Source organism: Lactuca serriola, chromosome 1 (genome assembly GCF_051521515.1).
Source record: "Lactuca serriola cultivar US96UC23 chromosome 1, Lser_US96UC23_V15, whole genome shotgun sequence".
NCBI lineage: Eukaryota > Viridiplantae > Streptophyta > Magnoliopsida > Asterales > Asteraceae > Lactuca > Lactuca serriola.
The window spans coordinates 194355209-194379684 of NC_136408.1; the positions used below are offsets into that span (position 1 = coordinate 194355209).

Genomic DNA, 24476 nt, shown 5'->3' on the forward strand with positions numbered 1-24476 from the left:
ACATCTTTTAATAGATCATTATACTCCTTTTGAGTTTTAATAATCCTAGACGTGCTTGAATGAGCGAAAGGGCCAGAAGTGATAGCTTCCCATATCAGATACCCATTATCTTCAGATCCAATAACGTAATCTTCAAAGTGATGCGTCCATACTTCATAGTCTTTAGTATAGAGTATTGGAATCTTGGTGGTTGATCCGATGTTGTTAGAGATGTTGATGGGATTGGATTGAGAGTCGCCCATGCTTGATCGTGTAAACTGTTATAAGATCAGACTTTGTAATACGTAAAATTAGGGCAAGATGAATAATTAATGAGATACATCAATTATGAGTGACGACTCAATAAATATCAATGAATGCGGAATAAACCCTAATCACTTCTTTCACAGAAGAGATGTGTATGAATTACACAGTCTCCTGCTCTGATACCAATTGATGAGTTGAAAAACTCTTTGATCGTTTAGATCTTCAAACAGGTTAATCAGAAAAATACTAACAGAAAGATCAAACACAAGAATGAATCAAAATATGTCGAATGCTTCAATAGATTCACGCCTCAGCAGAGCTCGACTAAGAACTTCCATTGTAGAGGCTATTTAGGGTTACAATGAAAACAAAAGTATCGCTGATAATGATTGACTCTTCAATCACTCGTACTAAGATGCATTCAAGCATCTATATATACTAAACCCTAGAATATAAAATCACAGATGGACAGGCCCAGTCTGGATACACAATTAGACTAAAGAACGAGCCCAAGTCGCAACACCTAACGGACCCTAAAATTTTGATTATGAATTAATTTTTGGTATTCCTGATAGGGCGATCGATGTTGAAATTCATGCTGCTGATAATCAATCACCAGAATCCTCAAAACATATTGATGACTCTCCTCATACATCTGATTCAAATAGTAGCGAAAGCATGCCTGAAGTTTGTATGGGGGGGAGCATACGACTGATGAAATCAATGTTCAAGATGGACATACTTTCGAGGGGGAGAAAAGGAATGAAGATCAACATGTTGAGGGTGAGCATCAAGATGATAATCAAGTTGAGGGGGAGCTTGAAGGTTCAGTTGAGGGGGAGTATGAAGTTGATGACAACATTTCAGTTGCTGGAACTGAAAACGATGAGGTGTATGAGGATGCACCATTAGAATTCGATCCGACATATCCACCAATGGAAAAATGGACAAAAAGTCATCCCAAAGAACATGTCATACGTAATCCTCAAGAAGGTGTGTTGACTAGAGCTCAGATTCGTGCCAAAAATGAGGTACTTAATGCAAATCAAGAATTGTGTATGTTTAATGTTTTTATTTCGAAAATAGAGCCAAAGACAGTAAAGAATGCAATGGAACACTCAGATTGGGTTGTTTCCATGCAATCTGAACTGGCTGAATTTGAACGAAACAAGGTTTGGAGACTTATTCCTAAACCTTCTGATGTTTCGATTGTCGGGTTAAAACGGATTTTTAAAAATAAAATCGACAAAGATGGCAATATTATTCGCAACAAGGATAGGCTTGTAGTAAACCTTCGCCCATGTCGCAAGAATCGAGGCAGTTCGCATATTTTTAGCCTATGCAGCTCACAAAAATTTTGATGTTTATCAAATGGATGTCAAGTGTGCATTCTTGAATGGAGAGCTAGAAGAAACTGTCTATGTCCAACAACCACCAGGCTTCGTAAGTAAGGAACATCCTGATCATGTTTATATTCTAGACAAAGCAGTTTATGGGCTAAAACAAGCACCAAGAGCATGGAATGCAACTCTTACCAATTTCTTGAAACAATCAAAATTTAAGCAAGGATCGGTTGATCCCACACTATTTCGAAAGAAAGTGGGTAATCATCTAATGCTTGTTCAAATCTATGTTGACGATATTATTTTTGGCTCAACTGACCATGAATTGTCTACTGAATTCGAAAATCTTATGAAAAGTCAATTCGAAATGAGCATGATGGGAAAAATAAATAATTTTCTTGGTTTGAATATAAGACAAAATAAGGATGGAATTTTTATCAATAAAAAAAATACACGAAGAATCTGCTCGAGAAGTTTGGAATGACGAACAGTACAAAGCTTAAAGTGCCAATAGCAGTGGGAATAAGGCTAACTCCTTCATTAGATGCTCCTACTATTGATTTAACACTCTATCGAAGAATGATAGGGTCTTTATTGTACTTAACTGCAAGTAGGCCTGATATTATGTTTTCAGTGTGTAATTGTGCCAGGTACCAAGCAAATCCCAGAGAACCTCACTTAACTGCGGTGAAAAACATTTTTCGCTATCTTAAGGGGACAATGTCTTTAGGACTCTGGTATCCTACGAACGCAGGATTTTTCATTCAAGATTTTTCAGATGCTGACCTAGGGGGATGTACTTTAGATCGAAAGAGCACAAGTGGTGGATGTCAGCTTTTGGATGGGAAGCTGGTGAGTTGGCAATTGAAGAAGCAAACTTGTGTTGCTATCTCCACTGCTGAAGTTGAATATATTCCAGCTGTTGCCTGTACTTCTCAAATTATTTGGATCCAAAGTCAACTTCGTGATTATGCTATAAATATGAAAAAGATTCCCTTGTACTGTGATTCTCAAAGTGCAATTTGCATTTGTCACAATCCTGTACAACACTCAAAGACAAAACACATTGCTCTTCGATATCACTTTATCAAAGATCATGTCGAGGAAGGGAATATTGAAGTACATTTTGTTAAGAGCACGGAACAACTTGCTGATATTTTTACTAAAGCTCTTGATGAAAAATCTTTTGTGAGAATTTTAGCACGTTTAGGAATGCTCGATGCAAATTCAGTGCCAAATAACATCACTCAAGGATGAAAGAAGTTTGTAAAAGAAAGAAATGTTCATTCAGCGGATCTGAGTCGGAATCATTCAGAAGTTACTGTGCGTTAAGCGGCTTCACTATGATTCGCATTCTCATTTTGGGTAACTTCAATTAAACGTGAAATAACGAAAAATATTTTCATTTGTTTGTAGTTAGATTTTCTTTTGCTTTGTATTTCATTTTCTAAAAATTCAAAAATTCCAAAAAGATTTTCTTAAATTTGTTTTAATTTCTTAAATTTTGTTTTGAAAAATATAAAAATACAAAAAGATTTTTGTTCTTTTAGATTTGTGTTTTTCAGTACTAGTGGGTGCAAAATTCGAAGAGAACATGCTTAGGTTTCTATGGGAAGGTATCATTTCTTTGAACTATATACTAGTTAGGGTGTCCCTAGAAGCATGCTGCTGCATGTCGACCCAAGCCTCAAATGACTCTATGTGTATCAAACGAAATCCTTAATGAAAATTTCATACGAAAGTTTCTTCCCAATTAGGCTTACATTCGCATAAGTCCAACGAGCTATATTACTCTTCTCACATGAGTTAAGAGTTTTTTGTTTGGTCCATAAATAACAGAGGTACATTCGATCTTACAACCAATCTTTTTCATCACAAAATTTCTTAACACGATGCACACACAAAGACACATGTCCTTGAGATCACTTGATAAAACCAATCATGATTTAGTCATGTCATCAATCTGTGTTAATGATCTTATTTCATGAGTCCGTGAAGTAAGTAAAACCCAAAATCCTAACAAATTAAGGAATTGACGGGGAACTATGTTCCAGAATTATACGAAACTTTCGTTTCTGTACCTGATATTTCATATACTCCAAATCATATTCATTCGTTTGAGTGGTCCTGATCAAATGCTCGAAACCCATGATGTTTGTTTCCCAACAGGACCCAACACTTAATTTTTTTTTATGAATATGATTTCCGTGTGAGTATATATCTGAATCCATTGTCACTTTTCAAAATAATCCAGAGCAATCTTGTCCCTAATCAAAACGATCAAACAAGTAATTTCGGTTACAATTGCTCACCTTATGTTTAGGATGATATGTAACGAAATTCGCATAACCACCAAATTGAGCCTATAAAAGAAGCCATTCGATACTTCTCTACAAGTAGTCGATTGTATATCATAGGAACACACGAAAGCAGTTGATTACCACTCTTGGTAATTAACGAAGTAACCTTTGCCCGAGATATTACTGCTTCGTGTCAATAAAATTTGACATCACAAAATCCCAAATTTTTTTCTTAAAATTGCTTCTGATCTCATTCGTTTGGATCACATGCACTCACGAAATCCTTGAGGTTCTAAGTATTACCAACTTAGGCTGACGATTTCACAAGTCTGGCATATGACTTGTTTAACATCCCATAAACGAAAGAGCCTAACCTCAAAAACGAAGGGTTCATTTTAACAAATGAGATTGCGAAGGGTTTAAAGTAACCGTTGGCCCTAGTTTCAAGGTATTTAATAGGGAATGATCATTACAACGGCGTGTAATTACGAGTTTTTAGGAACACGTAACCTAGTCTATACTTCTTCAACGGTTCAATTTTGGGGCAATATATAAAAAGGGAATTTTTCACTGTAATCTTTACGCGATTCATAATTCTCAGACGAACAAAAACCTTAGAATTTTTCTCTCAAGATATTCCCAAATTTTCAACAATGGCAACCAATCACTGAAGAAATTGTCTCACAACCTTTGATGAAAATCCAAAGTACAAATTATTAGGTTGATGCTGCTGTGTCGATGTATCCAGAGGAATTGAAGATGTTGATTGTTGCTCTAAAATGATCACCTTTAGCCACGGTGATGTTTAATTCTTTTTCCGTTCCGATGACATGGTTATCAATGGCGGCTTCCACAGCTTTATACAACAAAGCAACAGACATCATCACTTTCAACTTGGTGAATGATAAAAGGATTCGATTGACAAAGTCGATGTTCATCAGTTTCTTGGATATTCCTAACACCACTCTGTTCTTCAAACCTCACAATGCACAGATTGTTCACATGTTAAATGAGATGGGGCATCAACCACTGTTGGACAAAATAAGTGATTTCAGAAAGTCAGGCTTGCCATGTATGTGGAATTTTCTCTTTGGAATTTTCCTCAGATGTTTAACAGGTCGAAGTGTAGGTCTTGACAGAGGCAGGATGGAAGTATATGCTATGGTCATGGGGCTTTACTATGATCTAAATGTGGATTATGGGACTCAATTATGGAAGGAATTTATTAAGAGTCTTGAAAATACAACTGTGGAAAAGGGGATTTCGTGTGCTCGTTATTGGAGCTTGATTCTTCAACACGTTTATGAAAAAGCAGGCATTCAAGTTCCTGAAGGTGTAGAGGTTGTAGAATTTACCAAGTACCAATGCCCTAAGGCAGTGGAGGATGATGAAAATATCTTTACGAACATTGCAAGAATTCCTGATACAATGCTTCGCAAAGTTCATTCTTCTCATAAAGTGCATGTTAGATATATGAAGACTATTAATCCAGATGTTCAAACTAGTGTTTTGTTGAATGTTGAAGGTGAGTCTTCCAAGCAAGCAAAGAAGTCGAAGAGTGAGGAACAAACAAAGACTGAACTACCTAAGTCTTCAGTAGGGGAAGATGTTCAGAAGGTGGTTGGATCTGACAACACTGCGAAGGAGAGTATTCCTTCAAAATCGGGAGTTTTAAAGAAGCTTCGCAAATTGTCTCACAAGCGGACTTTATCTGATGTTTCTCCAACCATTCGCAACACACAAGTGAATAGTAAGGGAATTGTTTTCAGAGAAATTCCTGCTCCTACTTCTCCAATGTCCAAGAAAAGGCGAGCCCATGATGTTGCGAAGCACATTACTGGGAAATTGTATAAGAAATGGAAGCTTGTTGTTAGAGATGGATTTTCAGAAGATGAAGTTGTTCCTGACACTCTGATTGTTTCGACTTCATCGACGTTAACTACTTCCATTATATCATCAACTATCACTTCACATGTTTCTGCCACAACTACATTTCCACTCAAAGTAGTCTCTACTGAATCATTTAATGAGGAGGTACCTACTTCTGATATGATTGTCAACGTATCTGATACGGGGGCACCTATCAAGAGTGTCGACACATCATTACCCATTATTTTGTCCATTTCGTTACCTATCTCATCTGAAAACCTAAATACTTCGTTACCACCATTTCCCATTCCAAACTCATGTGTTACAACTTCACCTATATTTGATCATGTTCTGAAACATCCTTTCATAACTCTAATATTCCCATCTCAATCTCCTGAGGATCCACAACCAATAACTTCTCAAGCTCATTCCGATGATGAAACAGAAGGAGGTGGTTTCGGAGGAACATTTGAAGAACTACACTTTGATTCAGAGGAGGAGGAGATACCTGATCACATGCTTATGTCGGGTAAACAATTCAAAATCTTGAATCGCAAATTAAATACCATCCTTCAATCATAAGCTGACTCTGGTGCGAAGCATTCGCTTTCTGGTATGGAGGTTGATGCGATGATCAAAGCAGCTGAAAGTCGAAGATCAAGAGCAAAAATAACTTGAAAGTCGAAGAATTGAAGCAGGAGATGGAAAAAGAGCTTCAAAAAATAACTTCGCAAAATTTTATAGTGCAACAACGGGTTGATATTGTGGCAGATGCACTTACACAGATTGTTAAAGACTTTCAATCAACTGCGCCAACTATCGAAGCCAAGAGCAAAAATGACAAGGAGCAGTTCGCTAAGCTCATTGAGTTGTTAGCTGAACTAAAAGCCATTGTATCCAAGCCTACTTCGCACATAATTTTAACTTCTGAATTTCTTACGTTGAAAGTCACTTCGTTGGAGAAAGCAATTCAAAAGGCTTTGGCTCCCATAGCAAAATTTACTTCGCTTTTGCCGAAGAATGCCCCACCTGTTGTCACAGGGGTGCAAGGGGGAGAAGTAAAAGGAAGTAAAGGAGAGGATGCGAAAGTTGTTGGGAAAGTGTATTCAACTCAACTGAAAACAACATTATCTGTGAATACCAGCTCTATTCCTTCAACAGTTGTAACATCAAAACCAATTACAAAAGTAATTCCTAAGGGAATTAAAATTGGTTCAACAAATACAGGAAGTTCAAATGCGAAGCCTGATACTTCAAATACTGGGAAAGGAAAAGGTATTGTTCAAGAAAAGTCGAAGGAGGAGAAGAAAGCTGAAATTAATGTTGAGATTGAGAAACAGAGGCATATTCAAAGCATTCTAAGGCTAAGGGAAAATGACCCTCTGACAATGAACAAAAGAGATCCTGCAAAGTTATATTCGTTCGAATCAATTGAATCCAGAGTGTTGGGGAATCACATGTATGCCTTTGAGAAAAAGCCAAGGAAAAGCTATGCCACTGCAAACTCAAACATGTGCCAACTTGACTTCCCAATTAACGAAATGATGTTTATCACAGCACAATACAAGGTTAGTGAAAGATTCAAAGATTCTGATGAGTACACATACTTGAGAATTAGATTTCATGCTGTACTTGGGAAAGATCAAGATGAAGTTTGGTCTTTGGTAAAGATAAAAAGAGTAACGGCTATCAAGAAAGATGTCATGTTTGAGAATCTACTTCAGAACTTTCGATACTTTGTTGTTCGAGTAGACAACAAACCATTTGATTTCTCAATTGCCGATTTTCCTTTGATGAATCTCAATGATCTCATTCAAGTGGCCCTGATTCTGAAAGATATGGAAGAAAACCAACTGAAGGAGGCTGATTTAGATGTATTCAGACTTGGTCTAGGGCATCTCAAGATTTTCATAGATAATTACTATGATTGCTTGGCCTTAACTGATGAAGAACTGGCTTCAGGTGTTGGAAGAAAGGTTAATGTTGCTATGGAACCTACGAAGCCACAACAAGAGTTGATGAAATATGCGGATGGTGAAATTTGTCTCAAACCATTTGACATGGTGTTCGCAGGGAAGACACAAGAGGAAAGGAAAAGAGATTCTTGTTTCAAGTTGCTGATATCGAAAGATACACAACTTCGCAATATACGAACTTTATTGTTCGTATGAATAACTGCACCAAGAACAATGATGGAGACAGGAAGGAGCTGAAGAAGATAATTACTTGGTACTCAGATATACGAAGGACAATGCACTCAGTTGCTTAAGTTCTCACAAATTGAGTGACTTCGACTGTTTACAAAGGGGGAGAATGTTGAGTCTTTTTGTTGTAAAAGTCGAAGCTTTGTCTTGTATATTTCACATGTTTATTTACTAAGTCACTTTATGTTGAAGCCTAATGTCTAGACTTAGTATTTTTTGTACACTCATGTTTCCTATAAATAAGGGCTGAGGATAGAAGTAGAGTGACGAGTCTTTCTGTTTATTGTTGTAATCAGTATTGTATTCGAATTCTCTGTTCAATACAAAACTTGTTGATTAATATTTACTTTTGGAGTTCATATCATTCATTACTCATTCATCAAAATCATGATTGCTTTCTAAATCTTGATAACAATTCTCATCAGTATAAATGATTTTGAATATTAATTTTTTTTCATTGGGCTTCACTTGTCTTCTGTGCATGATGTATATATGTGGAGTATTTGTTTGTTCAAGTTTTCACGTTAGTTTTTATCATTTTTAATATGCACCTTTTTGTTGATCAAGTCAATGGTGTTGCTTTGTCATTATCAGTATTCAAGGGTAATAGATTTATATGCTAAAAGTGAAGTTAAAAGATTTGAGGGTATTAGTGGAGATTTTTTTTTTTCTAAATAGATAATTAATATAAAAAATATATAAAGTTATCTAAAGTATGACCTCATGAGTGACGGGAATCTTTTTAGTCTTGTGTTTATTTACTTGGTTTTAGATCTCTATTCATCCAATAGAAAGACTAAAATCATAATAATAACATATAGTCAACACTCAACATCTAAATATCATTGCAGTTATGGAAAATACTTTTTGATATTAACTCTTATTTTTTTCAATTTGTTTATGAAATTAATATTTGTATCCAGATACATCTTTATAACTAAGATCTGTAAATAAATACAACTAAATGTGTGTTTTGTTAATTAGTTTGCAGATTCCACATAGAATCCACAGATCATGAATACGAGGGACCCTTGCTAGACAAGAGCTCTTTACTTCTAAGCCGATAAGAACTTTAGTATATATGGTAGTGAGACCAATAGGGAAACATAATAAACAAGGAGTATGTGAAAGATTCATTACAAAGGAAAGTAGAATCATGTGTATTGCATAGCATAGCTACCCATATTAGCAACTTACTTTCAGTGACTTTTTTTTTTTCGATATCCACTTTATCTAAAAGTTATGCCAAATCGTGGGCCATGCTTAGCATGGCCCTTACACATTTCTAGTATATACTATATATATAGAACTAGAGTTAGGGGAGGTGATGTGTAGAATTTCCCATTTATTCGTGCATATAGGACAACCCATAAACGGTGGTCAATATGAATGTATGACCTTTGAAATTGACGTCTTCAAGTCCACCTTTTTGTCAAAGCTGAAGGTTTCAAGTCATGTAGTGGGTAGTCGAAAGTCCATCGCACGAGCTAGAAAATTTGGTGTTAAGCACATGCACCGATGCACAGCTGTGATTTTTATGCTAAAAAAATGTATGGATAGAGATTATAATCTATCTATCGAAAGTAAGCCATGAACCATCTTCATCTAACTCTACCACCCACCAATTTCAAGAACAGGTGAATTAATGGAGGTTAAACACATCCCTGTGTTACTCTCCACTACTGTATTGTGTATCTTGTCATGTTCCGCTGCACTAGATATAGTATCTGCACATCAACGAATCAAAGATGGCAACACCATTGTTTCAGCTGGCGAGACATATGAACTGGGTTTTTTTAGCCCAGGAAAGTCCAAGAACCGATACCTCGGGATATGGTACAAGAAGATATCTCCTTGTACGGTTGTTTGGGTTGCTAACAGGGAGACACCAATCAGCGATCCATCTGGTGTGTTTGAAGTCACTACAGAAGGAAGCCTCCGGATTCTCAGTGATGATAATACAGTCATCTGGTCATCCAATTCCACAATACCTGTGACGAATGTTAATCCTGTAGCACAGCTTCTGGACAGCGGAAATCTTGTTGTGTGGGGAAGTAGCGAAAAAGAAAATCTCATCTGGCAAAGTTTTGACTATCCTGGGAACACATTCCTACCAGGAATGAAATTTGGGAAGGATTTAATAACAGGAAGAGAGAGGTACTTAACATCATGGAAGAGCCCTGATGATCCATCTGTAGGACGCTATAAAATCTGGATAGACACAAATGGATATCCACAATTATTTGTTGGAGATAGTTTATTTAGACGCTCTAGACTTGGACCATGGAACGGTTTAGGGTTTCGTGGTCTTGCTTTGGAAAACCTGAACCCGGTCTACTACGCTGAGTTTGCTGTTAACCAGAAGGAAATATATTATCGATATAAACTTAAGAGTTCAATTGTTCTAAGAAGGGTTCTCATGCATGATGGCAACCTAGTGCAGTTCAATTGGATTGAGAGAACCCAAGAATGGGTCATGTATGGAAATCCAATTTTAGTTGATAATTGTAGTGGTTATGGAAGTTGTGGTCCTTATGGAAGCTGCAGCGTAAAACTTCCACCTTGTAATTGTATCGATGGTTTTGAACCAAGAGTCCCTAAAGAATGGAATAGAGGAGATTGGTCGAGTGGGTGTCAACGTAAAAAGCCTTTGGATTGCACTACTATAAAACAAAGGGTTTAGCCACAGAAAAATAGCTACGGAAAATTTCCGTAGGTAATTACCTACATAATACCAACGGAATTCCTACGGAATGGGATGCCCTAATTTAGTAACGGAATATCTACAGAATAGCTACGGAATAACAACTAACACGTATCTGTAGGTATTTCGTTCCTAATTAGCTACAGACTAGCTATGGAATAGCGACGGAAAAAAGTCTGTAGGAATTCTATAGGTAATTAGCTACAGAATAGCTACAACCTACCAACAGAAGAAAATAGGTACAAAATAACTACGAAATACCAACGACTTTTTAATTTTATTATTATTAAAAAACCGTATGTAATCCGTAGGTATTTACCTACGGATTACCTACGGTTGTTTTTTATTTTCTAATTTTTAAAAGAAAATATTGTATTTTCAATTTCATTTTTTTCACAATATCATTATACTTTGGTTTCTTTCTTTTCATCAACTTATACGTAATATAAACTTACATACAAACGTATCCATCGTTAGAACCCGTTACTGATTTACAACTTTATTATTCGTTTTTTTATATAATATAATTGAAAGTTATGTTCTATACACAAATACACATATTTACATACAAACCATATGTATGTATTATGCTCAGTATATTGTGTATTTGTTTAATGAGGTTAATAGTTGGTCAATAACAAACATAAATAGCTTTTTGTATCATATATAGTAATGGGTTCTAATGATGCACATTCTTCTACACACGTTTGCCCTCCAACGTCGTTGTCGCACACCACCGCCGATGTTGCCCCGTACCACCACCGTCGCTGCACCATACTACAACCGTCACTGCTCACACCACCATCAGCGACACCCCAGGTATGTATGTATGCCGATTTCAGTTTGCTCACATTTCACAAATTTTGCCCCTGGAGAATCAATTTCAGTTTTTGTGATTTCAAGTGTCTTTTTCAGCTTTGCTTTCCATACTTGTAACTTCTCCATTGCAGTAGATTTCACTAATTTAGACCCATAGAACTTGAATCAGCTTTGCTTTCCATACTTGTAGCTTTTGTCATGGTATTGTAATGGTATTGTAATGGTATTTGAATGTATGAATGGTATGTTAGTGACTATTTTAATTGTAATGAATGTAATGGTATTTGACTATTATTTTAATTATTTATTTGGTTTTTTTTAGCTGAAAATTTGGATATTTTTTAAATTATAAATTTAATATAGCAATAGATTTTTGACTGAATTGTAGGAAATAAATATTCCGTAGAAATTATAAATTTAATATAGCAATAAAAACTGGTAAAAAAATCATAAAAAATTTGTAGGAAATAAATATTCTGTAGGTATTCTGTAGGAAATAAAATCTGTAGGTAATTTGTAGCAAAAGCAGTTGGTAGGTAATCTGTAGGTAAAGTAGTTGGTAGGTATTTCGTAGGAAAATCAGTTTGTAGGTATTTTGTAGGAAAATAATTCGTATGTATGTTGTAGGTGTTTCGTAGGTAAATAACTCGTAGGTAATCTGTAGGTATTCTATAGTTAACGTATTCAGTTGGTATTCCGTAGTTAAATTTGTAACAGAATATTCCGTAGGAAATGCGTAGGAACGTGTGTAGCTAATTTGTAGGAAAAAATTACCCACGAGGGTTTTCCCTACAACCCGTTTTTTGTAGGAAATCTGTAGGTAACGCTTTTTTCCTAGGGATTTCCTACCAATTCTATTGTAGGTAATTACTTAATTTTCTAGTAGTGTTGTGGGAGTGGGACTCAAATGGATGGATTCCAGAAAATTTCAGGAGTGAAATTCCCAGACACACGACGATCTTGGTACAACGTAAGCATGTCGCTTGAAGAATGTGAGATTGCTTGCAGAAGGAATTGCTCTTGTACAGCTTATGCTGAATTATATATCAAAAACGGGGAGAGTGGAAGTGGATGTTTGCTATGGTTTGATGCGTTGATGGACATTAGAGAATATGATGATAATCAAGACCTATATATAAGAATGGCAACCTCCGAGTTACCTGGTACATATTTTATTCTATTTTATATGTAACATTAGAGAAATTGTAACCTTCCTAATTATTATATATTTGTGTGTTCATTAGCAATAAGCGAATCCAGATTTAACAACAAGAAGGGATTACTCAGGGTAGTGGTGTCGGTTTCTTTAGCTGTAGTGCTTCTGTCTGTAGTAGTATATGTTTATAAAAAGAAAATGAAGAGGTCTCACAAAAAAGGACGAGGTAACATGGAGACAAGTCCTTTATTATGCTTCTAGATATGCTATGTTTACATACATTATTACCAATTACAAGTTTGCAGGAGTATGATTTTTGGCAAGATTGGCGTAATCATGGGAATCTGGAAATGAACTTTTTGTAGGGAGCAGGGTACATACGGTTGATAAGGATCATACGAGTGCTCAGATGGAAAACCTTGATGAGGTACCTTTTTTTAGCTTGCATAAAATAGCTAAGGCTACTGATAACTTTAACATTGATAATAAGATTGGAGAATGTGGTTTTGGTCCAGTTTACAAGGTAACTAACTATGTCTTTTTTAATAAAATGCAACATAATTACTTCACTTCCATCAAAGAAATATTAGGATCATAAGTTCAAATAATTTTTTTAGGGTGTGATGGAAGATGGACAAGTAATTGCTATAAAGCGTCTCTCAGAAGCTTCCCAACAAGGACTTGATGAGTTCCAAAATGAAGTCCTTTGTATTGCCAAACTTCAACATCGAAATCTTGTAAAGCTCCTTGGATACTGTATTCAAGGAAATGAAAAGATGTTAATTTATGAATACATGGCTAACAAAAGCTTGGACTCATTTCTATTTGGTTTGCCTCCCTTAAGTGCCTTACTTTCACACTTGTTGTAGTAAAATGCATGGACTAAATAATTCATATTGGGCAGATGAAACAAGAGATTCAATGCTTGACTGGCCTCGGCGCTTGCACATTATCCATGGTATAGATCGAGGCATTCTTTATATACATCAAGATTCACGCCTCCAAATCATTCATAGAGACCTCAAGGCAGGTAATATCTTGCTGGACAGTGAAATGAATCCAAAAATATCGGACTTTGGCCTTGCTCGGAAGTTTGTAGGACAGGATGTCATGGCTAAGACAAAGAAGGTGGTTGGCACACTGTAAGAATCTGTAAAACATGGCGCACTAGATTAACATTAACTTTTCTTTACCAAGACAAGGCGATAATACAAGCAAAAGCATCATGCTACTAATATGTGTTTATTAATCGAACTTTGTTGCAGTGGTTACATTCCTCCAGAGTATGCAGTACATGGGCGTTTCTCTATAAAGTCAGATGTATTTAGCTTTGGCGTAATTGTGTTGGAGATAGTAAGTGGGAAGAAAAACAGAGGGTTCTCTCATGAGGCTCACAGTGACAACCTTCTTGGACATGTAAGTCAATGTGGTAGACTAAAAGGGACCACAAACTATTTTTTTCTTTAGCCTTCCCCTTTAGCATTATATTAAGTTTGGTTTTGTTCAGGCATGGAGACTCTATAAAGAAGACAAGTCCATTGAACTCATGAGTGCATCTTTACGAAACTCATGTGTTGCCTTTGAAGTACTACGTTCAATACATGTTAGATTATTATGCGTTCAACATCATGCAGAAGATAGGCCAACTATGTTGTCCATGGTTTTGATGCTGATTAGCGAGGGTGCACTACCTCAACGTAAACAACCAACATTTTTCACAGATGAAAGTTACCGTGAACCTGACTCGGTTTCATCAGTTGATGAGTACATGCTAACAATATTGTATGCTATATGAAAACTATGTGCTTCAGTTTTTCTCTTTCCAGATCTAAAACTTCGATCCTACGGCTTTAGCTCTGTAAATAATTTCACTTAATAGCTTTATGTTGCCACTCAATTAAGTTTTGTAGCATAGTTTGTATCTGTACGTGTATAACCTAAAGTTCTTTATTTAGCCCGTTCTTAGGTGTTATTATGTATCATAAGTCCGTAACTAAATAAATGTTTGACCTTTCCAGTAGGCCAAGATATGTTTCACATATTTCTGACACTACACAAGTCATATAGTATCATTTATCCGCTGGATTGACAAAATATGGAAAGAACACATTGTCATATATGTAGAACTTCGGTCTGATGCCTTTAGATGATTAAGAGACACAAAAATAAGATAAACACTGTTTTGATAGATATATACCGAATAACTACACAAATACTTTTTATACACATACATATATAACTATATTTTGCAACTGCCATAATTTTTTATAAGATTTCTTAAAAATAATTATCATGAGAAAAATAACTTTAAGGACTCTTGTAATTTTCCAAGTATCTAATTTTTTTGTCCATCCCTAAAAGTCTTCAATTTAGGAAACCTGAAACACTATCTTATCTTTAAATATATTTTCACAAAATCATCTTTAACAACTATTGGAAAATATAATTTCTCAATTATTTTAATGTTTACTCCTTCCTATTTAATATATAATACACGGTATCCAACCTACTTAATGTGTCTGTTTGTGCGTGTGTGTGTGTGTATATATATATATATATATATATATATATATATATATATATATATATATATAGAGAGAGAGAGAGAGTTAGGTTCAGGTATTTAAATTAATTATTGTGTTATTGTATGCATAAATGTGGGCCAATCAAAATTTAAAATAAAAATAAATAATTAAATAAATAAATAAGGGTAAATAGGTAATTTGATAATTAGTTTCCACAAATAATATCCTATAATTATGGTAACCATTGATTGCATTTCAATCCTATATTTTACACCATTGGATTATTTGCTAACATCATCTTTGTCAACCCTTTTATTTTTGTCCATAAATTTTATAAAACATATATTATGTTTTAAATTAGGAAATCTATTAATCACAATTAAATCTTACCAAAAAATAAAATGAATTAAATTAGAAACTCTATTAATAACAGTTAAATCTCACCAAAAATAAAATGAATTAAATTAGGAATTCTATTATTGACAATTAAATCTCACCAAAAATAAAATGAAAAAAATGCTCTGTCTCATCCCTCATTACCTGCACCCCTACCCTCTCTCCCTTTTTCCTTTACATAATTTATCTAACCTAAGTTTTGTAGAGGGAAAGAAAATGGGGAAAGAAGAAATAGAATATATGTCGGCTTTGATCTGTATAGACTAGTCTTGTGTTCAATCATCATTAAAGAAGGAGGAATGATATATAGAGATAAATTTTTTTGGATTCTAATTTAATTTGGTCGTATTTTAGATCGATTTTGGGTACGTTTTAGATTATGTTTCTTTTATTCTGTTTCAACTATGAAGTTCCAATCTATAAAACCTTTCGATTTAAGTTTAAATCCATAATTGTTACATTTTCTGAATTTGCTTCGATTTTTGTTCTTATGATTTGTATTGTTGATTTTGATTTTTTAAGTTATAGATATTTGGAGAGCAAAATGATGGACACAGCAGCACCGCTACCTCTCATCCCTTGTTTCAATTTGGAAAATATGTCCACTAGGTAATGAATTTGTATATGTCGATTTTCTTTTTTATTTTTACATTTTTGTATATTCATTTAGTCAATGCTTTTTTGTGGCTTACCAGGTCATGAATGGAAGATATACTCGAGTCAATATCTATAATGCGTTACCCATTCGATCCCTTCTTGGATTTGGAGATGGAATTTAAACCCTTATACCATTAAGTGATCCACATATTCTACAACTCAGGAAAACCCAGTAGTGATATGTGTTTTGATTTATTGTAAAAATCATCTTTAAAAATACAAAGTGGGCTCTCAGAAATAAGTTATTACTTATCCTTTTCTAATATTATAAAAAAAAACATCTTTTAGACTTAATAGCAAAGAAAAAACAAATTTTTAGTATACCATGTAAACAGATTGCATCAATAAATCTTATTGGAAAATGTTTGGGATTGATTAATTTTGGTTAATTAGCAGGTTTTTTTTGGTTAACTTGTGTTGTCTGGGCATGCCGAGAAGCATAGTAAGAACCTTGCAAAACCTTATTCTTTCGTTTAACTGGTTTGAGTCTTCTTATTGAGTTTACTTTCTCAATGATAAATGGGTACACCCTACACTCTTGAAAATAGGGTTGGTAACATTGTGAGTATCAATGTTTTCTCAGCAATAAGAGAAGTTATTAGTATAAAAGTTGCAATATAAACCATTTTTAATTACATAATAATAACTAAACAAAGATATGTGAAGGATTATCTTTATAATTTAAATTGCAATATATAACATAAAAATCGTATGAAATTTTCATTGTTCCATTCCATGCCTTGTAAATATGTTTCTGGAATGGAATTACTTATTCTATTATCTTGCTTTTACGATTACCTATCCATTCCATTTCTTTGTTGTTCCATTCTTTGCAACCTCACATATCTCAAAAAGTAATTCAGAAATCCATCACACAATAGAAAATGTTTTATAAACTCCTATAAGGGAAGAAGAAAGATAAGGCTAAATGAGTGTATGGTGTTAATCTAATTATTATGTTCTTTCATCTCTATTTGCATGTTTCTAGCTTGTTTGTAGTATTGTCTATAAAATATTGTTGTTATATTTGAAATTTCATTTTACCATTTTCATCTTTTTGTGTGTATATTTTAATCTCTCAGGTTTTTTTAAAGTATTTGAGGGACCGTTTCTGCTTGGGAGTGGGGTGAAGTCAAGGACCCTAAAACTGGAGGGTAGTTGTATTTAGAGCCACTTAAATACTAAAGATTTTTGTTGGCATTAGTTTCAATAATCATATGTACCCTAGAAGAGTGATAACCATAGTTTATTTTATATAATTTTTTTTTGTATATTTATTAAATGTTGTACACATAATGTCTACAAGGTGTTGGTATTTTTTTGTTGGCAAGTTATTACGCTATCTAACACCCCAATAATCTATAATATTTGTATAAGATGATGACAATTAGTATTTTTTTTTTATTGCAGCTACTCTTCATATTGATTATTCATTGTGGTTTGAGTTCTGGAATGTTGCCACTGAGAGGATTCCACATTGTGGGGCGTTGAAATTAATTACAGAATGAGACCTTATTTATATGTCTTTTTGGGTATTGATGGAAATGTTTAATTATTGCTCATATAGATCAATAAGTATTTTACAGTATGCTATTTTAACCTTATATTAGGACTTTTTCTGGAAAAAAATTGCTATTAGTATTGAACTTTGAAAAAAAAAGTTCATATACAACATTGTACTCTTAAAAAATGACTTTTTTTGAATTATTTTTAGTTGATATGGAAAATTACATTTTTTGTATATTGAATATCATTTAAAGGATTGTCTTCTGGAAAACAAAATATTCATTAATAACATTAAACTTTGCAAAAAAGTTCATTAATAGCATTGTAGTTTCAAAAAAGGACTTTTTCGTATTCTTTTTGGCTAATCTAGAAAAGTTTTATTTTTATGTAAATTATAGCTCATTAATAGGATTTTTTTGAAAACATTTTGTTAGTGGAAAGTACATTTTTATTTTCTTTCGAATATAGACCATTTATGTAAAAAAGCATTTCAAATATAGATCATTTATGTCTTTTTGTTCACAAGTGAACCATTTATGTAATATATAAATTTAAATGTTAATTAGTAGGTCATTAATATGACAATTTTCTAGGGGAATTTGTTTTTAGTATTGAAATTTGCAAAAAAAAAAATGTTTATTAACTGCATTGTACTTTAAAAAAAATATTATTTTGGAATATTTTTAGATGATATTGAAACATTTCATGTTTTCCAACATTGAAGCTCATTTGTAAGACAGTGTTCTGCAAGCGAATTTCATTAATAGCGTTGAACTTCGCAAAAAAAATCATTAATATCATCATACTTTTAAAAAATAACTTTTTTTTGGAATTCTTTAACTGCAGGTAGATTCCTTGAATGCCTACCTTGATGAACATATGTGGCTAAATCTTTTTGGAAAAGGATAAAATCCAGATATGACAACCCGAACAAGAAAAAGAAAAACCCATTTTTGACTAACCCAATTTATTCAAAATCTTTATTCATTTTAGTAGCTTACACACCATTTAAATGCTCTCAAAATAGCATATGAAATAACTTCGAGATGTAATAAAGCTAAAATGTTATTTGACATGTTTTGTACTTTCTAATGATCATTACCGGGAAACATTTGAATGATTTTTTTTTTCCAGAAAGAATGTGATCAATATACAAAACAATGTTGCATATTCATAACCTAATGTTCTTAAGTTACTGTAAGAAGGTCTTCTTGTAATAGTTGATTGGCCCTACCCAACTATACCATGCAAGTTAATGGATTTATGTTGTTCTAAATGTGTTAAAATGCTTCACTTAGGTGTTACTCAGCACATGGTCTGCGGACTATCCACATTGATTTCATGATTGAGAAGAACACATCACATTGACCAAGATCAGACCATCAACCATATTAGTGACCCCCACTGAGATTAGCAACGTAATTTGAGTAATAATCCAAAACAGACAATGAACTTTGAACTGTAATAAATCTAAAATCAATTCCTAAATTGTACATCAAACTTCCAACGTTAAACCTTGAACATTTTCAATTAATGTTATCGAGTTGATATGCATTTGATTATTTAGGTATATCGTAAATTGTTTAGCTTCCCCTGTTGAATTATGGTGTGAATGTACAGTTTTACGTTTAACCGTAAACATGAGGCTTTAGTTTGATTGTCTAACTAATGATTTGGATGAGACAAAAGCATTTGATGAGTGGATTCTTAAAATTACTGAAGGTAATACTAGTGGCCCTAATGATGGTGAAGTTGAAGTTGAATTTCCAGAAGACGTTGTTCGCTCTACAGGTGACCATATTCATTCAATTGTATCCACCATTTATCCATCATTTGAAAACCATCTTGATGATCCATCATATTTTCAAGATAAAGCTATTTTGGTACCTACAAATGAAGAATTCAATGCTACCAATGACTACATTTTAGGATTGATGAAAGATGAAGGGAAATCATATATGAGTTCAAACTCTTTATGTGAGATAGAGTTACCAGATTTTTTTGAGGAATCAATCTACTCTTTCAGTTGTGTTGAATGGTTTTAAGGCGTCTAGAATTTTCAACCATAAACTTACACTAAAAATAGGTGTTCCAGTCATGTTACTTCGTAATATCAAACAAACCAAAGGACTATGCAATGGTACTAGGTTACATATTGTTAGGATTGGAAGACACATCATTGAAGCCTGAATCATATAATGTAGATTCTTCAACGAGACTACTTATATACTTTGCTTGAAGTTAACTCTGTCTAATAAAAGAATCTCGTACAGTTTTTAGCGGAGACAATCCCCCATAGTTGTTTATTTTGTTATGGCCATTAACAAAAGTCAACGACAATAATTATCAAATGTTCGATTATACTTGCGTAGGCCCGTCTTCACTCATTGTCAGTAATATGTTTTTTGTTTCTCGTGTCACAAGTGAAAAAGGATTGAAAGTACTCATATATGACGAGGGTCGTCCAACTAATAAAACAAAAAGTTATGTCTACAAAGAGATCCTTCAACGATTATAGATATTCAAATGTTTCATTGTTTTTTTTTTTTCAGACATTTCAATGTTACCAATAATACTAAATCTGTTTCTGTTACTTTATTTTTTTTATAGTGCCAACTTTTTTATACCTTTATATGTATATTTTTATATGTTCTCCGCGTTTTACGCGGGTCATAATCTAGTTTAATGTATAATACATTGGTATCCAACCTACTTAATGTGTCTGTTTGTGCGTGTATATATATATATATATATATATATATATATATATATATATATATATATATATATATATATATATAGAGAGAGAGAGAGAGAGGTAGGTTCAGGTGTTTAAATTAATTATTGTGTTATTGTATGCATAAATGTGGGCCAATCAAAATTTAAAATAAAAAATAAATAATTAAATAAATAAATAAGGGTAAATAGGTAATTTGATAATTAGTTTCCACAAATAATATCCTATAATTATGGTAACCATTGACTTCAGCTACCTATTTTTCCATCGGCTTTTTAAAACACCACCTATTCGATCCCAGCACCATTACTGCCGATGTTGAAGGGCACAACACAACCATAATTACCGTCCTCACCGACGGTCCTCCACCACTCGTCGCCTTCATCCACCAATGTCACCCACCTCTGACGCCCCCTCTGTCTGCGAAAACCCTATCACAATTTCAATTTCCTAACATACCAACAACGACCAATCGGTTGTAACTCTCACCCTCCAAGCCAACAGGGACTCCGATTTTAAATCCATTCGCAGTTTCGATTGTGAGCCGGTTTACTCCGAATCAAACAATTTCAATCTCCGAACATATGAACAACGAACAATCGGTTCCGAGCATAGGTTCACATTTGACGTTCATTGAGGATATGAGTGCAAGCCCAGATTTTCAACTCCGAATCTTAGATCGTTTGCAGGTAAGAAGTTTGTATTATCTCAATTTTGACTTTTCTGTTTGACCATTCAATGGCGAATATCCTTAGATCAATCCAGCTAAATTCCAAACCCGATTTCATTCGCTCCGATTATCACACTACCGACTGCGAATTCAATACTCTGGAGGAGATTGAGCTTTAAAAGAATGCCTAATTTGATTTAATCGTAGGTCCCTCTTATCTACATTCTTGATGATGGCCAGTGTAATACAAAGTTAGGCTTGGAAAGTTTCAGGAAAATGAAGAATGCAAAGTTTGAAGTCAATACAAAGGTTTTGGTTCACCCATACTTCGATCGCATACTCTCTCGTTGCTCAAAGGTATTCATACACGCTTTCTCAATCATGCTTTCCTTCTTATTTGTTCAAGCTAGGGTTTTCCTGAGATTGTTTCATATCTTTATCATCTTCATGGTGTCAATCAAAATTTCCTCATGATCGTCCCTAAACCTAAATCTGTCTGAAATTGACCTTCGATAAATTTAGTATTAACAAAACCTTTCATATAGAATTGTTTGATTCAGTAGCTTATGTTCAATAGGTTCCTAGAAAACACATCATGTTCAAGTGATGTGTTTGTGCCGAAGCCAGATGGTCTTGAATAAGATGATGGCCGGGTGATCTCGTTTGTACATGATGAACATTTGAATATATCTCGGGTAAGTTTATATCAATCTCTAATTACATGTATAGATATTCTTGTGAAGCAGATTGGACTAATGGTTCTTGGATATCAATGGGACACAAATTGACTTAATTTCACAGGTTATCCTAGTACATGTATAGAAGTTTACCAGTGAAGCAGTTGCAATTATTACCTTGCCATATTGAGTGCCTTATGGTTTTCATGGAGCTTTCATGCCGATAATCTCCTAAATATATGATGTGGACCAAGTCGAACAACTAACTCAAGTCGTACAGCCCATCAATTCTATTAGAATGGAATCGTGAATTCCAATTCTGTTGGAAGGGAATCACAAATTCCATTTCTGTTGGAATGGAATCACGAATTCCAATTCTGTTGGAATCACAAAAGTTAATGCTTGAAGAACGGACCACAAAATTGAAAGTGATTCTAAGCAAAATTATATTATTCTTTTAGAATGTATTAGTTTCGTAGATAGATTTTGATGTTTTCTTTCTCGTTTTGAACGTTTTTTTTAGTTTTATTCTTTAACAATCAATGTAATTCTTAACAATTGTTACCTGTATTCTATAAGAAATAATGTATTTTTTGTTTTTATTCTTCAATTGATTGTTCAAGAATTTGTTATTCTATAAGAAGTTTTTAAAGCCATGATCAAGAAATAGGTTCAAGAATATTTTTATTATTTATGGTTCAAGAATATTTTTATTTTTGAATATACTCATAATCATATTCTATCAGAATGTCCGAATTAAAAGAATTATAATTCGTAAAATCGGATTTTTAAAATTAAAAGAATTTATGATCCCTTAAAAAAATGCAATTTTCCTTTATTAAAACTATATTAATTGACTAAATTACCCTTGTAATTAATTAAGATGATATTTTTCAATTATATTTAATTCAATAATATATAATAAGCACTTTTTTAAAATAAGTAAATTTGATTGGCCCACATTTATGCATACAATAACACAATAATTATTTTGAATAGCCAATTGACCAATATTTCCTCAATTTTAGCCAATTGAATTGGTAAAACCAATTTAATAGGTTAGATCAACATTATTAATTGACCAATATTTCCTCAATTTTAGCCAATTGAATTGGTAAAACCAATTTAATAGGTTAGATCAACATTATATAACATCTCAATCCTCTACAATCTTTAGTTTCGTCAAGAGCATCCACGGAAAACACTAGAACATTCACCACCATCGTTTACAAGAGTAGATGTTTATGGTTGAAGGTGATAGGATGTGAGACCTCTAATCTTTATGGGCTTTTGATTTCTTGTTTTTTTGTTTGTAACATTTTCCAGGTCCTCGACATTCTCTCCTTCTCCACTAAGATCTAGGTGAGAACAAAATTTTATTCTTTTTCTGAATAGGTTTACTATTTCTTAAATATTTTGGGTTTGTTTTGAAGCTGAAGATGAATACCATGAGATGAGTTTGTACCTATCTTTTCTAAAAATTCCTTCACACTTCATCTCCTCAATTTTGATTCGATTTCAAGCCCTAACCTTCATTTTTTTTCTTTTCTTTTTATGTCTAATGAAGTTTATTAGTCAAGGCAACGTCCATCTCTTTTGTATTTCTTCAGTTCTTTTGGGTTCTCGTCTACAATTCTACATTGATAGCCTGGTATCAGGTAATTATCGATTTTTTGGTTTTCATGGTATAATTGGTCGAAACCTCAACGCCAATAGATCATTTAGCTTTTGTTCCTGCTAAAAGAAAAAAGAAGGGACTCTCCATTTGTTTTTGTTTACTTAACAACGATACATATTTCATCGCCGCAGACTTGCTGCTAGAGGTCGAACTCCGTCTAGGCTTGATTTAGGGTTGGAATGACACCTCTTTGATCTGATTTGGGTAAGGAACAGGTCACCTGCATTTATTGTTGCCTCCTTCTAAAAAAATGTCACACTTTCCTTTCTATCGCAAGAATACCCTAAAGGATCACCACTATATGTTTGTTTGTATATACAGGCCCTAAGTCACGACCCTTTCCCTATATCCATCTATACCTAGGCAAAAAGGAATCGATTCATGGATATCACTCCTCAATCGATCTCAGTTGCAGCTAAATATTCATCAGGAAGCTTTTTCACATGATTCTGTTGTTAATAAGGTTCCTCTTGATTCCCATTTTCTGTTTATTTCTTATTTGCAATTGTATTGACACCGTTCTTAAGCTTATTCGTGGAAAAATTACAGATTTTGAGCTCTCCAAGAGCGATCCACCACCACATGTTTGTCCTATTGATTTAGGTCCATGCTTCACTTTGCTGATTCTTATATGTTGATTCACATACGCGAAAAGAATGTTACATATGTGTAGAAGAATGACTAGCTGTCCCCCACTACACTTCACCAAAAACCTTTTTAATGAAGAAAATGCAATGGGAACAAAGAAACGATGATTCTATGGATAGATAAGGTGAAATACAAAATTATAACTTTTTTCTCAACCTGTTTATTATTAGTACGGGTGATTGGAGTCTAGGGTTTGTAACATGGTCGATTTTAGATGGATCTGTTGCCTATGATTTTTAATTTTTGTCAAATTCTCCAATTTAACACACTTTCTATGAAATATTCATATCATATATCTATCTTTTTGCAACAAAATTGTTGGATTGATCAGTTTATCACCA

At 33.8% G+C, this 24476-nt stretch overlaps 1 protein-coding gene across 1 annotated transcript; it reads left to right on the forward strand.

The window, feature by feature from the left end:
* Positions 1-9596: 9596 nt before the first annotated feature.
* Positions 9597-14600, forward strand: LOC145072338 (G-type lectin S-receptor-like serine/threonine-protein kinase At4g27290). The gene is made up of 7 exons (XM_079018746.1): positions 9597-10639; positions 12372-12648; positions 13007-13164; positions 13259-13469; positions 13546-13783; positions 13907-14057; positions 14149-14600. The coding sequence occupies exons 1-7, from the start codon at positions 9608-9610 to the stop codon at positions 14434-14436; spliced, it is 2355 nt and encodes a 784-aa protein (XP_078874872.1). The 5' UTR covers positions 9597-9607; the 3' UTR covers positions 14437-14600.
* The last annotated feature ends 9876 nt before the right edge of the window (positions 14601-24476 follow it).

What these genes read in the sequence shown, in the direction of transcription:
- LOC145072338 (XM_079018746.1), top strand. Translation starts at nt 9,608, where the DNA reads ATGGAGGTTAAACACATCCCTGTGTTACTCTCCACTACTGTATTGTGT. An exon ending in CTTGGACTCATTTCTATTTG is followed by an intron (nt 13,470 to 13,545) that starts GTTTGCCTCCCT and finishes CATATTGGGCAG; the next exon opens with ATGAAACAAGAGATTCAATG. An exon ending in GTGACAACCTTCTTGGACAT is followed by an intron (nt 14,058 to 14,148) that starts GTAAGTCAATGT and finishes GGTTTTGTTCAG; the next exon opens with GCATGGAGACTCTATAAAGA.